Below are 16,459 nucleotides of genomic sequence, written 5' to 3'. Positions count from 1 at the left end.
TTCACGCGTTCTTCTCAGGTTTCTTTCTTCCCTTCCTTCCCAACTCTCCGCTGTCAACGGCAACTTCACAGTATGTCAATAGGCTGAGGCAGATATGCGCTGCAGCGATGTTGCTGATTGATATGTCGTCGGCGCAGTATGTTTCAAACCTTCTTCGTGGTCTCCCTGAACTCGTTGGCATATCCATTCTCCCCACAGACTCCAGTAGATATGTGCGAAACCGAGCGTCCTCTTCGCTCTCGGGCTTGATGGTTCCGATCAAGCCTTCGCAAGCGCTTCGCTTGGGGCTGAAATGCAGTTGTTTTGATTTTGCGGCTGAACGTTAAATTTGGCCTACTCTAAAACGTCCTGGACCGTAAGTTAGGGGCGTCGCCAAACCAGCCGGACAAACATATCGACTTGATGTATTCGTATGTGACCTTTGCATTTCTTCCTCACCAACGCTCCACGCAAATGGCTGACATCCCAAAGTACACAGAGCTCTACTCACTACATTCACTACATCACTCTGAGCAAGGTCCAGACTCGGTGAACGCAACACCAAGAAGGCCTTGGCAGCCAGGCTTCTTCAAACGCCTGCCATGGACCGGTGTACTCTCAATCATCCTCGCGCTGGGCTGCGGGATAGCTGCTATATCCCTGGGGTTGAAGATTGATGGCAAGCGGTTTGACTACTGGACCGTTGGCGGATATGTAGTCCAGCCGGCTGTGTTACTCTCCGTCCTTGCTACGGTGGCCAATGCCTTGCTGGTCTTTGCCTTTGCAAAAGGTGCTACGATACACTGGTATATCACTCTCCAACAGAAATATGCTCTTATGATCATTGACCGGATTACAGGTGGCACAGTGCTGTTCGCGGAGCGACCTTGGAGCAACTGCACTCCTCATGGGCTTTTGGCAGTGATTGGACGGCTATCTTCACCTCTGTGGCCGCTTTCAATACCGTCGCTCTGGCCGCCGTGTTTATGCCTATCTTGCTTGCGGATGGACCCTTGTTACAGCGTGAGCACTGTTGGGCGATAGCCTGTCTTGAGTCCTCGGAAGGCTGACTTCGTCTCAAATGTAGGAGCTGTGGTCGTTGTTACGACACCCAACGTCACGCACACGAACCAAACAATTCCACTGTCTCCGAGCCCATTCCTTTCTGGTGGCACGGCTTTTTTCATCGACCACGCAGCCGAGCCATCTTTGTATCACCCTCTGTTTGCAAAGGTGGTTCAGCAATACACGGCTCGTGAACCAATTTTGGTCCCGACAGGCCTGTGCAACGGCAACTGCGAGCTGGAGGTATCTGCGCCAGGCTGGGACATTGAGTGTGACAGTTCCGCTACCCAACACGAATTGGCCACATATGACGATTTGACGGAATATCTGAAAAATACAGATAGCAACTATACCGAGTACCGGAACTCGACCTACCGTGGTCCAGAGGTCGACCAGATCGTCTTCAACGTTGAGCTGACATATGGTTATGACTACCCCGCCAATTACGAAGATGGTGTCAACGTAAGATATGTACCCAGCTTTACTTGTGCAGACGACGTACTTACCACAGCTTTCAGTTTGCGATAGATCTAGAGACAAGGTATGCGCCGCTCGTTACGAAGTGCCTTCTCCAGCATATCAACATGGCATTCACTAACCAAGTGGCTGGACACTTCAGATACAAGAGTACACCCGGTGGGAACTACACACTCTCCCGCCATTCGTGCACACTCCACGAGGCCATCATCAAGTATCCGCTGGTCCTCCAGAACGAAACGGTGACCTTGGCACCAATGCCTCTGTCCGACGGTCGAACAGTGGAGCGAGTCTATCGCGGTCCCGAGTCAGGCTCAATAGGAAGTGCGTCGTTCTCCTCCCAGTATTCGATGAAGACTATGTGCTTATCATTGAACTCTCATCGCATAGACTGGCCTTCAAGCTTGGGAGGCTTCTATCTCGCTCTGCAGAACCAGTTCAATACAAGCACTGTCATGAGGCAGGTCCATGAAATACCGCCCGCAATCAGACAAGCTAACGTGTTTTCATAGCCCTACCGCCGGCTGGTACAGGCTGTATACCTCGAATGCAGTCTCAAGTACGCTCCTTCCTTACAGAACAGTGCTTAAAAACGTTCGCTGACTCTTTCCTCTTCCACGAAGGCCAATACCTTCGCTCCTCAGGCTCATACGATCTTTCTTCATCCAACATCACCTTCGAAGACCCAATGAAAGACATAGTACGCTTCTACACTGCTTCTCAGCATACGAGACACTACTGATCTTTAATGTCGATGGGCAGATTCTCATGGCGAACGAGATTGCTTTCCGCACTGCATACGCCCAGACATCCATGACACCATCAGGGGATAGCTCTGTCAATCTCACAGCCACTCAATCATACGTAGGTGTTCACGATTCTCCGCTGTCGCTACGCTGCCTCAGTCCGAATCCTCTATTGACAACGGCCTAACTTCTTTTCTAGATTCTCAAGCCAAACCTGACAGGCATCGACCGGCCTCTGGTGCAACGTGCTGTTGTTACCGACAAAAGTACCCAGACCGTCTACCAAACGCAACCCGGCTGGCTTGCCGGCGGCTTCGTCGTCATATGCCTCGCTTGTCTATTCATTGCGCCTACGTAGGTCTCCCATCGACAAGAACTCGAAAGCATACTGAACATTCGTCTAGCTACTGGGGCTTCTGGCGCTTAGGGAGAGAGGTCTCCATGAGCCCGATTGAGATCGGTCGAGCCTTTGATGCTGCTGTCATGCAGAATGCCGACCCGAATGCGACCGGTCAGGACTTGAAGAAGTATCTCGGCGACAGGAAGGTGAATCTCGCGCCCGCTGCCATCCAACGTTCGCGCAGCACGATGTCTTTGGGTGGGCAGCCGGAGGAGTCGTCGGGTATTATTCGATGACATGTAGGAGATAGACAGCGTGGTTGTATGGGAAGCTATAGTACACGGCGTCCAGCGAGCCATATATCATGTAACAATTTTATCACTCTGCCAATCAAGGTAGTCACCAACTCAGCAGTCCCTAACATCAAGATGGAATATCGAAACCCCGTATGCCATTCGCCACACGTGAACGCCACATGTTCGGCTCCGCAAAAGCTTGGTCCTTCTGTTTCGGGCAGCATGCATGTGACTTGGTCACTTCACTTGCGCCGTCTCGGAAGCACCAGACATCAACGTTCTATACTACTCACCGCGATCGCACAGGTCGCAAGCAAGACTCGGACAAGTCGTTAACGTGTTCAGAGTCGTCAATACCCGACAGCACAACTCCACGAACTTCCTCGGTCCCCTTTCGCCATGGTTCGAGAAAGAGATGCAGACGTACCGCAGCCAGGCCCGGCGCAACTGAGCTCACATGCTGGACCGGACGAGTGGCTCGCGCAGGCGAAGCTATGCCGGTACCTACCAGAGGCGGACATGAAGCGGCTGTGTGAGATTGTGAAGGAGTGCTTGATGGAGGAGAGTAACATACAGCCGGTGGAGGCGCCGGTGACGGTGTGTGGTGACATTCATGGACAGTTCTACGACCTACTGGAGCTATTTAACGTCGCGGGTGGAATGCCGGGGGAGGTGGAGGAGAAGGCGCCGCAGAGCTTGAGTGTGGCCGCAAGCCCGAAGGGCAGTGTGAAGAGCGCGGCAGAAGCGAAGAGCCCGAATCGCGGCGCTATCAGCGCTGCAGACCTCGAGCCGCCGACGCAGATCAAGGATCCAAAAGTGATGCGGAAGATGAAGAGGAGATTTCAGAGGGACTCGGCGTATACATCAGCTGCGTCGAATGATGGCTCCGAGGCCGGAGAGGACGAAGAATTCAGAGGCCGGGTTAGGAGCCGGAGTATGGAGGAGGCAGACGACGATGAGGAATACGAGGACGACGAGGAAGGCAGCGAGGATAGTGGAGTCGGTGTTCGAAGTCAGCCGAGTAGGAGCAAGAGCACACGGAAGCAAGACCATGCGAACGGCAAGCAGAACTTTGTCTTTCTTGGTGACTTCGTGGACCGTGGATACTTTAGTTTAGAGACGTTCACGCTGCTCATGTGTCTGAAGGCGAAGTAAGCGCTTCGAATCTGAGGCTGGAATGTATGCTGACATGTCACCAGATACCCGGACAAAGTCACGCTCGTCAGAGGCAACCACGAGTCCCGCCAGATCACCCAGGTCTACGGCTTCTACGAAGAATGTCAACAGAAGTATGGTAATGCCTCGGTCTGGAAGTCATGCTGTCAAGTCTTTGACTTTCTTGCGCTTGCAGCCATCATCGATGGCAAGGTTCTTTGTGTACACGGCGGGCTGAGCCCTGAGATCCGCACTCTGGATCAGATCCGGGTTGTTGCCAGAGCACAGGAGATTCCGCACGAGGGTGCCTTCTGTGACCTCGTCTGGAGTGACCCCGAGGACGTCGAGACGTGGGCTGTTAGTCCAAGAGGAGCCGGCTGGCTTTTTGGTGACAAAGTATCAAGTGAGGTAAGCCATCTCTCGCGTTAAGAAGTAATATGGCTCGCGGCTAACTTTCTGCCACCAGTTCAACCACGTCAACAACCTCCAACTTATCGCCCGCGCACATCAACTGGTGAACGAAGGCTACAAATACCACTTTGCGACACAAGACGTAGTCACGGTCTGGTCAGCACCCAACTACTGCTACCGATGCGGCAATGTAGCCTCAATCATGACGCTAGGCGAGGAGCTGGAGCCGGATTTCAAGATTTTCTCCGCCGTCCCGGATCACCGAAGAGCGGTGCCTGCTGGTCGGCAAGGGAGGGGCGAGTATTTCTTGTGATTGCTCGCCATTACATACGATGAGGTATGCACCCTACGAGACATGGTCGGCGCAGAGGCGTCATCGGGGGACGTACTGTTCTCGCTTTTGGACATGCCTATGGTTGTGAGCTAGCCATCGTTTGCATGAGGAGAACAACGGCGTTGCATTGGCTTGTGTTACGGGGCCAAGAGGACTGCACTGCCTGGTGAGGCTTGTAATATAAATTTCGCATTCACTTTATGCATTGTACGAATAGCCTTGCATGCCTTCACGTCCCCGTTGTGCACTAGACCAGGCCACTAGCAGGTAAATTGCGCGGTGACCAAACTCTCGTTCGGTACGGTCAAAACTACCTCACCATCCTTCGCTTCCGGCAAAGGACTGACGTTCTTCCAATCATTTTCGTTTGTCGTCTCTACGATCTTCGCCAGTTTCCCGCCCCGACATGAAACCTGCAGACTCATCTCGAAGCTAGTGGTCTGATTGTTCATGAACAACACACTCCACGTCGACTTCTCCCCAGTCTCCTGCGCAGAAGACACAGCATTGACACCGAAAGGCAGTTGCGCTTGCGGGACGTCGTACCTCACACTCCCCGGCCGGTGGAAGTAAGAGAAGTGCTTGACCATGAACGCACGCTTGGTGGTGTAGAAGTTGTAGTCTTGCGTCTTGTTGTAGTCGACGTCGATAGCAAGCCGCTGTCGTACGCAAATGTCGAAGTTCGGTTGGGCCTTTGGTAGCAGTGATCTCCTTACCCGGTCGGAGAGTACAGTAGGAACGTGATGATGGTCCATCAGTCGTAGTTTTCCGCAATCTATACCCTCCGCAATCTGAAAGCAAAGCTGCTCTCCTCACACTTCACTTGATCTCGCTCAAGTACACCTGGACCACAAGCACCCGAGCCCACTCCGCCTGTAGCACCGTCAAGTCTGAGCAAAAGCATATTCTCTTCTCTCAGATCGCAAGGATGCCTCGTGGCGTCCAGGGACTCGGCAGAATACATCGAAGCCGCCCACGAGAATAACTTATCCTGATCCAATCTCGTAGCGTGGAGTCCAGGACCACCGTCACCATTGAGCTTGACCCAACGAGCATCCATCCTGTTGCCGTTTTCCTGCGGTACGTCGTACGACGTATGTAAGTCGCGGACCGGTGAAGAGTGGATGTCTACTTTCTGAGCGCCTCGCTTGTCGGGATACGACTCGCCTGGACCAAGGCCAAAGTATCCTGATTGCGTGAGCGCCTTGCTCAAGTAGAGATCGAGACCGATCCGCGGGAGGTTGGCAGGAGCCTTCCCTCGTGGTGTGAGCTTCGCTCCGATGCTGATGGATTCATCCGATTTGATTGTGTATGTGATGGAGGCTTCCATCCCCCAGTCCAGGATAGGTGGTGCGAGGTACAGCTTGCTCACGATTTCGACCTCGTCATCCGAAGAACGGACGATGGAGAGAGAGCGCAGCTGAGAGGTCATGGCGTCGACGCCGAAGCGCTTCCAGTACGGATCGTCTGAAGGTCGATCGTTGTCTGTCGGCGCTCTCCAGAAGGAAGGATGCAAAGCGCCTTTGCGAGGGCCTTTCGCTGCCAGCAGCTCGACCCCCTTGGACTGCCACGACTGTAGCATGCCTGTGGTTCGGTCAATTGTGACCCTGGAGTCACCAGATGTGATGGTCCACACGGTGGCTGACTCTTCGATGTTGAGCCTCTGATCATGAGAGGATCGCGGCTCACCGTAATCAGAAGCTTGCAGCTGGTGTTGGGACCAGGCTATCTCGTGTCCAGCCTTGGCCCACGCAGAAGCCTCTCTCATGCGGAAGCTCACAGTGAGCCAGATCTCACTATCTGCATTGGCGTTTGAGACTTCAGCGGGCAACGAGATATAGCTCGTCTGCCCAGCTTCTATTTGTGGCAGGTCGATGGTGCCAGACGCAAGGATCTTGCTACTATTGGTGGCATTAGCATGACTTCTGCCACTCATCAAGTCTTGTGCGTACCTGTCCGTGAAGACCTTGACTTTATAGACCGCTGTCAGATGATCAAGCGACCTGAACCCATAGCGATTCTGCACCACAAGATTGCTCTCCTCAACCCAAGCATGCACCGGCTCAGCAACCTTCTTGAGCTCAACCAGCCCAGGCGTTGGAGTGTGATCACTATGACACAGCCCGTCCATCACGAAGGTGTCATCATTCGGCTCATCACCAAAGTCCCCACCGTAAGCATAAAACCCTCGGCTTTTGTCGTCCTTTTTCCACAGCCCATGATTCGCCCACTCCCAGATGAAGCCGCCTTGGAGCCGAGGGACATCGCGGAACGCCTGCTGATATCCCTCAAGATTCCCGGGACCATTGCCCATGGCGTGCCCATACTCGCAGAGGACGATAGGTTTCTCGAACTTGCCGTCAGTCACTCCTTCAGTGTCCGCCAACCTCTTCAAGCGCTCCACGGACGGATACATGTACGAGTACATATCAGCGGAGACAGCGTGGGCGTCACCTTCGTAGTGGACAGGCCTGGTAGGATCGACTGCCTTCGCGTAGTCATACATCGCTTTGTGGTTCTGGCCGTAGAAGGCCTCGTTACCCAACGACCAGATAATGACAGAAGGGTGATTCTTATCCCGCTGCACCATAGCCTCCATCCGGTCGACATACTGACCTTGCCAGCTCGGGTTGTCCGACGTGTACTTGGCCGCCTCAGGAAATGTTAGTTTCTTCCTCTCCTCGTAATTCATCGATTCGGGGATGTCCTGCGGCTTCGCCACGCAGTCGTAGAAGCCGTGGCATTCGAGATCAGCTTCGTCCATGACCCAGAAGCCGAGCTCGTCGCAGAGATCGAGCATTCGCGGATCTGGAGGGTAATGTGAGCAACGTAGGGCATTTATGTTGTTGGCTTTCATCAGCAGGAGGTCCTTCTTGATGTATTCCAGAGGCACCGCCCGACCGTGCTCGGGATGGTGGTCATGCCTGTTGACGCCTTGGAGAAGGATTCGCTTGCCGTTGACGGTGAGAATGCCATCACGGATTTCTATGCTGCGGAAGCCAATGCGGGTTTCGATTGACTGCAGAGTTTCGCCCTGCTGCGTTCGAAGTTGGATGGTCAGACTGTACAGATTCGGCGTCTCTGCAGTCCACTTCTTCGGATCAGACACGGCCAAACTTTTCGTCACCCTGCCCTTGGTTTCCGGACGGAGAATTGGGTCCTGAAGCTCCACGCCATTCCCATGGTGATCGCGGAGACCGAAGCTGACTTTGAGCCCCTCCACGTTCTGGAGAAGCAGGGCGACTTCGAGGGTGGCATCTCTGTACTCACTGTCCAGTTTGGTCACAATGGCGAAGTCTTCCATACGTGACTGTGGTAGAGCGATCAGGTAGACGTCACGGAAGATTCCAGATAGCCACCACTACGGAAGATCAGCTGAGCACGTCCTCTCTCCAGTTCGCGATACGTACTTGGTCCTGATCCTCAATGTACGACCCATCGCACCATTGATACACGCGAACAACCAAGTCGTTCTCAAACCCTCTTTTCACCAACCCACTGACATCAAACTCGCTGGTATTGCGAGAACCCTGGTGATAACCCACCTCCTGACCATTGACCAAAAGATGGAAAGCAGAGTCGACGCCATCAAAACGAAGCCGAAGCTGTGAGTGCTCCGCCCACGTCTCAGGCATCGTGAAGGTCCGATGGTAGGTACCGGTAGGATTCTCAGTTGGAATGTGTGGCGGACGGACCGGGAATGGGTAGACTGTGTTGGTGTAGTGAGGATGGCCGAAACCTTGGAGCTGCCAGTGGCCAGGAACATTTATGTCGGTCCAGGAGCCATCGATGTCTGGTTTGCCGGATACTGGAGGAGCGTGCATTGGCGTAGGAGCGTAGTGGAAGTTCCATTTCCCACTAAGCAGCAGTGAGTCTTTCGGGAGATCGTATGCTCGGGCTGGGAGTCGGTTCCTCTGGAAGATCTTCTCATTGTTGTAATCCGGCAGACTTTCGAGCTGATTGGAGCCGATTGAGGTCATCTGGGTGGGTGCGAGTTCGCCCATCTTGCAAACTTAACAGCTGGCACGGGATGTAAAGAGCGGACTGGGGCTCTCTGAAAACTTCGCACTCCTGAACAAGTTTGACTGCGAAGTTGTAATAACAATATGTCGGTCCGCCACGGGGAAAGACGTGGGCAGAGCTATCGTGACAAGCGTCGAAAGTGGGGAGGTCTCCATAGCTGCTGCAACGTGAGCGAACAGGCAACTTGCGACATGCCAGGAACTACGTGTATTGCAGTGCAAGAGTGGAAATGCCAGTGGATGCTCGGTCAAAAAGATCATTATTCTTGGTGTGAGGTCGGAGTCGGCAATTGCTCATGTTACATGTAAGAACGAAATGCTGCTTACTCATCGTCATCAATGTTCATAACATCCATATAGCAAAGAGCATAAACCCATGGAAAGCGCATGATAATGCCGTGGTGGAACGCGCGAGCTCGACTACACGTAGTCTTGCGCAGGGTGGGAAGATTTTCACTGAACAATGAATGTCGTTCTGGTCTCAGCAGTAAGTAGTCTCTTCCATACCCTCGAATGAACAACCGCTCTGAACCGTGCACCTTCGATAGGTCCTTGTGCGATCCAAAGAATATCTTGAAGTACTCGGAAGAGCCAGGTAGCGATCTAGATCGCTCTCAAGCTGCTGCTTTACCAGTGGTGCTGTAAAGCTAATTGTCGCTGCCGAAACTGAGACCGACACCGGGCAGAAATAAGGCCATGTCGGTGTTCACATGCACTTGACTGGAGGACAGTAGAGGCCATATCCATGAAGTTGTAGTCGTTGACGGATTGCGAACGGGTGACCGTTGATTGCTCTGTGCAATGCGGAAAGGAGATCTTGAAGCTGAAGTTAATCTTGTGGTTTTCAAACTGCGAAGGGCTCACGGTCTTCATTTCGATTCACTTTCTACCTCCGGAGGAGATAGCCGGAAGGATTGCCTGTGTGGTGGTCGTGCACTCGCTGTTGCGAGTCAAGTCGAGTGTGGTTGGCAATCGCCGCATACTGCAACGGCACGGTGATAGAACTGGCTCCATCATCGAGCGGCACGTATGCTGCCAGCTCTCTCACAGCTCCGACGCTGCACCACGGCCAACAACAACCTCTCGGTCCTGCTGGCGCAGATAGACTTTGGGAAATGAGGAGCCGGCCGCGGGCAGTCTCCCAACCTTGAAGCCTCTTCATGGAGCATGAGGAGATGGTGTCATCCAGAGCCTATGTGCAGTGCTTTCGGCGATGCCAGATCATGTTTCGATTAGGTCATATTGGAGTTGGGGTGAAGTCTGTCGGTCCGATGGCCTGAAGTCCAGAGAAGGTTCGGGAGCTGTCACATGATAGTACGCATTGGGCAGCCACGACCTGCAGATTCAAGTTTCTGGCATATGAAAGCCAACCAACTATTCACTTGCAACCTGTTCGTGTGAAGACACATCACAGGCGCAACATTTATCTCATTCTTGACTTGTATCCAAGCGAAGGCCGAAAATACTACGACCCCTAAGCAACAAGGATCGTGCAGCGGCGGAGACGGGACAGCAGCGGTCGGCAGTGATTAGTAGCAACGCCTTTCGCCCCTGAGCGAGAGCTTAACGTGAGCGAGCCCTGGCCAGGCCAGAAGACGACGCTCGCAGAAGACTGCGGAAGGGACAGCACGGACACTAATCTCGCCCTGGAGCCCTGCTTCCCCTCGGTTTGATCAGCCAGCTGCGCTTGAATTTCTGAGATCCATCCAAGACCTCCTTCGCGTGCTGCTCGACCACACGTCCAACCTTTCCCACGCACCGACTCCCTGTCTCGCAGCGTGGCCGACACTTGCGCAATCGCCGGTTTCACCATCCCATGCGACCTTGCCACCGCTCCGCTGGCGCCGCATATCATTTCACCAACCACCTGGCCGAGCTTCCCTTTCCACATGCGCCGTGAATCGCGGAACCACACGGCCCCGTCCAACTGCTCCAGCGCCCACGACTCGACAGGCGTTCGGTTACCTGCACTTCTGGCACCCATTTGCTGGTCCTTATGATTGACAGCTACTGCGCACCTCTAGGCCTAGCAAAACCTTAGGGCTGCAGGTGTCTTGCTTAACCCGCTAACGCGGGTGTCCCACGCAGCCGGCGACGCTCCCTGTCCGTTCGGGAGTGAGGCGGACCCAGATGCAGGGGGACCCGATCACCATGGACATGTCTCCCTCTGCTCCGACTTCACCTCCGACAACACCATACCGGCACAACAAGCAGCCAAGCACGGCGTCCCTCGTCATGCAGCGCGCAAAGCGCAGCTCCAGTCGCGTCACCGACGGCGTCATGAGCAGGTCCAGCGACGACGACGGGAACAGGACTGCAGTCAAAGTTGGTACGTGCAACTGGATTTTTTGCGCGTTCGCGCAACGATCAACTAACAATCGTGTAGCCGTGAGAGTGCGACCCCCTCTGAAGCCGACCGACCCCGGCTACGACCTGATACCGCAGCGATTTCGAGAGGCGACCTGTGAAGCGCCCACGCCCACCAGCCTGTCCGTCCAATCGCCGCACGGAAAGAAATTGTTCGTGTTTGACCGGGTATTCGACGAAGCAACTACTCAGGATGGGGTGTGGGAGTATCTCAGCGACAGTGTGTCGTCGTTTGTCAAAGGTTACAATGTGTCAATCCTGGCATATGGGCAGTCTGGTTCTGGCAAATCGTACACGATGGGCACATCAGGCCCGGAGGATCAGGACAGCCCGCAGATTAAGGGCATCGTTCCAAGAGCAGCGCAGAAACTTTTTGAGAAACTGGTGGGCGCGCCGCACAGACAGTCGGCGCTGCAGGCACCGAAGAGATATTCAATGCAAGCTCTGCCTACCATGGCCAGCTTTTCGAAGGCCGGCAGTGGCGAGAAGAACTGGACATTGAAGGCTACATACGTCGAGATCTACCAGGAGCAGCTTCGCGATCTGTTAGTCGATGAGACAATCCCACAACAGGACAGAGCACAAGTGCAGATTCGAGAGGATCCCAAGGGCAGGATCATGGTCACTGGTCTCACACAAATAAACATCAATTCGGTGGAAGACCTACTGAACGCGCTCAACTTCGGATCCTCGATACGGCAGACGGACGCTACGAACATCAACGCCCGAAGTTCTCGATCGCATGCTGTTTTCAGCTTAAACCTCGTGCAAAAGAAGCCTGATGGTTCCATGACCCCAAAGCAAGAGAAGCGGGCGTCAACACCAATCGACGGAATGTCTGGCGCGGACAACATGGTCACCTTGGACAGCAAGCTGCACTTCGTCGATCTGGCTGGCAGCGAACGGTTGAAGAACACTGGCGCAACTGGAGACCGCGCGAAAGAAGGCATCTCCATCAACGCCGGCCTTGCGAGCCTTGGAAAGGTCATCGCCCAGTTGTCGTCGAAGGGTCCGAATGCACACATCTCCTACCGCGACTCAAGATTGACAAGACTACTGCAAGACTCGCTGGGCGGCAATGCAATAACATTCATGGTCGCCTGTGTGACCCCAGCAGTCTTCCACTTGAGCGAGACTCTCAACACCGTCCACTACGCACAACGAGCGCGAGCAATCCAGAGCAAGCCCGAGATCCAGCAGTCACATGAGGAAGGGGACAAGCAGGCTGCAATCGACAGACTACGCGCAGAGGTCTCTTTCCTGCGCGACCAGATTCGGCATTCGGAGCACTCGGACAACAAGAGTGCGGACAGTCGCGGCCGCTCGGATAAGATCCGAAGTAAGGAAGCAGACCTTGAATCGCAGCTCATGGACATGCAGGAGAACTATAATGCTCTCAGTGGCCGGCACGCTAAGTTGATCTCCGAACTCTCGAAGGCCCGTGATGGCGAGACCACCGATACACCTCTGCTCAACGAAGCGGTTGGTGCGAATGCATCGGAGAGAATACAGCGGTCTAATTCCTTCGCTCAAGCGGTCGAGCAGATGGTTCTGGAGTACGAGAAGACTATCCAGACTCTGGAAGGGTCCTTGTCAAAGACGCGAAGTTCGCTTTCCAACTCTGAAAGCACGTTGTTGGAGAAGGAGACACGAATTGCGTACATGGAGACAATTCAGCACCAGCTGCAAGCACGGATTCAGAAAGCACTCGACCGAGAGCAAAGCAACGAGTCCTACCTAGAGGATCTGGAGTCCAAGATCGAAGGTACCACTTCTGGTGAAGAGAAAAATGCTGCGGTGATCGTTGAATTGCGCAAGGAGCTCGCTCGTGTGCGGGAGAGCGAGAACAGCGCGGAGGAGTACATCTCTACCCTCGAAGAGCGACTTGCGGAGGCCGAGCACGACCAGGACGTCATGCAGCGTGAGCTGGAGCGCCTGGAGCATGTGGTGGAGAGGCAGCGAAGCATTGGCCGGCTTGACAATCTCCTTGGCGAACTCGACACCATCAGAAACGGCGAAGATGATGGGTCGCACCATCGGGGTACGAACGGAGATGGACCACTGATGAATGGACATCGCGAAAGCTATGATCCCTACAGACCTCAGTCCCAAGCTTACTCCAGCACCGAAAACACCCGCGACGACTACTTCGAGGATGCAGAGGCTGAGCAGGCAGAATCCGAGTACCCTGAAGAAGAGTTTCACGACTCTACCGCTACCCGAGACATGATGGAGCAGTCCACACCTCTTGCAAAGGCGCACAGAGCAACCCAGTCCGACTTCATGGCCGATAAGTTCGAGAACATGACACAAGAACTGTTTGATCTGCGCTCTGAGCACGAAAACGTCATGAGCGATTACGACAAGCTGCAGCAGAAGTACCGGACCGCACTGGAGACGTTGGCCAAGCTGGAGTACGACAAGGAGATGCGCAAGCAATCGAAGGACACACCTTTTTTAGCGGGCGCGGGGATGAAGGGAGAGGAGAAGGCAGAGGCCGATGGGCAGCCTTCATCCTCGCGATCGGCGTCGCCGGAGTTGTCCTCGCAGCATCAATCGACTTCCTCGCTCGACGATCTGATCGAGAAGGCGGACTCAGCTGGCTCGGAACCAGAGCAGGCTGAAACATTGCCCGAGATCGCGGAGAAGGATGCGGTTGCTACCCAGGTACCGCTACCTGTTCCTAGCATTCAAGAGCCCGCGCATCCGGAGGTAGAGCTTTTGAGGCGGCTGAACTCTGAGCAGGAGGTCAACGCAGCTCAGCTCACCAAGACGTACAAAGCGCTGCACGCCCGGCATGAGGCCACGCTCTTACAAGTCGAGGAGCTGAAGCAGGAGGTCGCCAAATCACGGGATAACCGGCCATCATCACCGAGCTACTCGCCGAGCTACGCCAAGCCCTACTTCAGCAGGCGGAAGTCTGACGATGTCATGGGTTCGGCTTCAGATCGTGCCTCGCGGTCCATCACCTCCCTCAAGACCATTGCCAACCACAATCTGGAGGAGAATGTCGACGCCCGTCAGAGCTTCGACCTCAACCTCAATACCGTCATGTCGGAGCTGTCGAACCGGTCTGAGAGGGTACAAGCTCTCGAGGCCGAGCTGAGCACTGTCAGGAAGGAGATGGAGACTAAGCAGACCATCATTGCCGGACTGACTCGTGAGCGTGGCAGTCTCAAGGCCTCCTTGGGTGTTGACTTCTCGGTCGTCCAGCAAATGCGTGAGCAGTTGTTGGAGAGCGAGAACCAGATTCGTCTTCTCCAAGAGCAGCACATGGCCAAGGAGAAGGAGTTCGAGAGCCAAGTTGATAGTCTCAAGGCTACTCTGGCAACGCAGGCACGACAGCTTCCAATTCCTGGCGATCACAGTCCTTCTCGGATGCCTGGTGGTTTTGAAGAGACGCCCGCTCGAGAGCTTAGTGACGATCAAGCCATGGGCGGTGCGAGGGAAGCAGAGCAGGTTGCAAGGCTGCAGAGCCAACTCGATGCTTGGGAGCTAAAGCACCATGAGACCGTTGCTAGCATGAAGACTTCTGAAGCTCAACTGTTGGAGACGATAGCACAGCTCGAGGAGTCTGTCCGCAACGTTGAGGATCGTGGCACCAACCGCGACACTCCAGTTGAGGCCTCGGACGCCGGTGCCGCCGCTACTGCCATGCTGGAGAAGGAGCGGGCGAAGCACCAGGAAGTGGTCGATGCATTGCAGAGGGAGATCGAAGAGCATCGTTCGACCTCGAACAACCATGTGCAACAACTGCAGGAACTGGAGACGGCTTACTCAAAGATCTCGCAGCAGGTGGAGGATGATTCGAATTCGCGCGATCTGAGCTCGCAGGAGCTACAGACGCACAAGAACTTGATCGCCAACTTGGAGAACCAGCTGCAGGTGCACAAATCGACGATCACCATCCACCAGGAGAGCCTTGAGTCGCTGCAGTCTTCGCACAGCAAAGAGATCGAAGAGCTGAAGGTGGCTAGAGATGACTCAGAGAAACAGGCGACTGAGCGCTACGCAGCTCTTGAGACCCAACACAGGGACACCGCCGACAACTTGCAGAGCGAGCTCACGAAGGCCCAGAGCGAAAAGACAGAACTTCTACGAAGCGCATCTTCAGCTCTTGGCTACCAGACGGATGCTTCGACCCTGCACTCACAGATCAAGGGCTTGGTTGAGGAGGGCAAGGAGATCCATGCTCGGCATCTGAAGACCACGAATGAGCTCAAGGCTGTTCAGGAGGAGCTGCAGAACGCGATCAACAAGACCGTGGATCTCGAGAACAAGATTGCAGAACTCAAGTCGATCAACGAGGAGACAATAACCAGTCTGGAGAAGATGACTGAGAAGGAGAAGAAGAGCTCGCGGCTGGTCGATGAGCTGGAGGAGCAGTTGAACAATACCTTTGACTCGCATCAAGCTACCAACAACCGGCTCAGCACGATGCAGGGTGAGGTTGCGCAGCAGAGGATTGAGATTGAGCGGGAGCTTGAGAGCCAGAAGTTGCGGAACCAGATACTTGAGGTGAGTGTTCTTTGCCAGCCACCATGTACAGGACATATGCTAACTGATAACAGCAACAAGTGGAGGCCTACAAGCGTGCTTCTGTCCAGTCAGAGGCCGCTGTCAACTTCAACCGCGAGTCTCTATCACCAGAGGCCGCCGCCATTGCTCTTGCTCGCTCTGGTTCAGCTTCCTCCAACGCTCGCAAGTCTCTTCCGTCAGCGCTACCTACACCACCTCCATCGATACCCCTACCTCCATTGCCAGGCTCACCTACATCCGGTGCAAACCCAATACCAAACGGCATCGACGGCCGCGCTACCTCCCCACCTCCACAGCGAACAACCTCTCCCATCCCGAACAACACCTCGCCACCAGGCTCACGCCACGCTTCGCGCGACATCAACCACCGCGGCTCGCAGCAAGTCGAAGAGCAAGAAGCTCGCATCCGCACCATCGAAAAGCATCTCTTCGCCGAGAAGCAGCTCACCGCCACCCTCGAAGAAGCGCTCGTCGACCTCGAAACGAGCGCCAACCGCACCAAAGCCGAGGCCGAGCAATGGCGCCGCAAAGCCAACGGCTTCGAAGACGAGCTCAAGAACTTGCAGCGCGAGAAGACGAACTCCCGCGCAAGTCTGCAGGCCGTGGAAGAAGAGCGCGAGATGCGTGTCCGTGCGGAGAGGGCGCGGCAAGCTCTTGAACAGAGGATGGAGCAGCTCAATTCGTCGAAGAAAAAGAAGAAGAACAGCCTGAACTGCTTCTAGTCGAGG

The 16,459-nt window shown here is 54.6% G+C and overlaps 5 protein-coding genes across 5 annotated transcripts; 3 read left to right on the top strand and 2 right to left on the bottom strand.

The window, feature by feature from the left end:
- Positions 1 to 453: 453 nt before the first annotated feature.
- Positions 454 to 2,903, top strand: LTR77_009089 (uncharacterized protein; the record flags this gene model as incomplete). Its single annotated transcript, XM_064806318.1, has 8 exons — positions 454 to 785; positions 839 to 1,002; positions 1,067 to 1,506; positions 1,563 to 1,585; positions 1,664 to 1,845; positions 2,246 to 2,385; positions 2,467 to 2,621; positions 2,672 to 2,903. The coding sequence occupies 8 exons, from the start codon at positions 454 to 456 to the stop codon at positions 2,901 to 2,903; spliced, it is 1,668 nt and encodes a 555-aa protein (XP_064655644.1).
- A 399-nt stretch (positions 2,904 to 3,302) lies between these two features.
- SIT4_2 (sporulation-induced protein) lies at positions 3,303 to 4,782 on the top strand (the record flags this gene model as incomplete). Its single annotated transcript, XM_064806317.1, has 3 exons — positions 3,303 to 4,054; positions 4,103 to 4,466; positions 4,525 to 4,782. The coding sequence occupies 3 exons, from the start codon at positions 3,303 to 3,305 to the stop codon at positions 4,780 to 4,782; spliced, it is 1,374 nt and encodes a 457-aa protein (XP_064655643.1).
- A 281-nt stretch (positions 4,783 to 5,063) lies between these two features.
- Positions 5,064 to 5,558, bottom strand: LTR77_009087 (uncharacterized protein; the record flags this gene model as incomplete). The annotated part of the gene is made up of 2 exons (XM_064806316.1): positions 5,064 to 5,495; positions 5,520 to 5,558. 2 exons carry the CDS (start codon positions 5,556 to 5,558, stop codon positions 5,064 to 5,066), a joined length of 471 nt encoding a protein of 156 aa, XP_064655642.1.
- Positions 5,559 to 5,578: 20 nt separating this feature from the next.
- LAC4 (Beta-galactosidase (Lactase)) lies at positions 5,579 to 8,807 on the bottom strand (the record flags this gene model as incomplete). The annotated part of the gene is made up of 2 exons (XM_064806315.1): positions 5,579 to 8,164; positions 8,214 to 8,807. The coding sequence occupies 2 exons, from the start codon at positions 8,805 to 8,807 to the stop codon at positions 5,579 to 5,581; spliced, it is 3,180 nt and encodes a 1,059-aa protein (XP_064655641.1).
- A 2,169-nt stretch (positions 8,808 to 10,976) lies between these two features.
- LTR77_009085 (uncharacterized protein) lies at positions 10,977 to 16,453 on the top strand (the record flags this gene model as incomplete). The annotated part of the gene is made up of 3 exons (XM_064806314.1): positions 10,977 to 11,154; positions 11,212 to 15,710; positions 15,764 to 16,453. 3 exons carry the CDS (start codon positions 10,977 to 10,979, stop codon positions 16,451 to 16,453), a joined length of 5,367 nt encoding a protein of 1,788 aa, XP_064655640.1.
- Positions 16,454 to 16,459: the final 6 nt, after the last annotated feature.

This window comes from Saxophila tyrrhenica, assembly GCF_035928015.1.
Source record: "Saxophila tyrrhenica strain CCFEE 5935 chromosome Unknown scaffold_16, whole genome shotgun sequence".
Taxonomy (NCBI): Eukaryota; Fungi; Ascomycota; class Dothideomycetes; order Mycosphaerellales; family Extremaceae; genus Saxophila; species Saxophila tyrrhenica.
The sequence above is the reverse complement of the archived record's forward strand: the minus strand, read 5'-3'. Positions and strand labels throughout refer to the sequence as shown.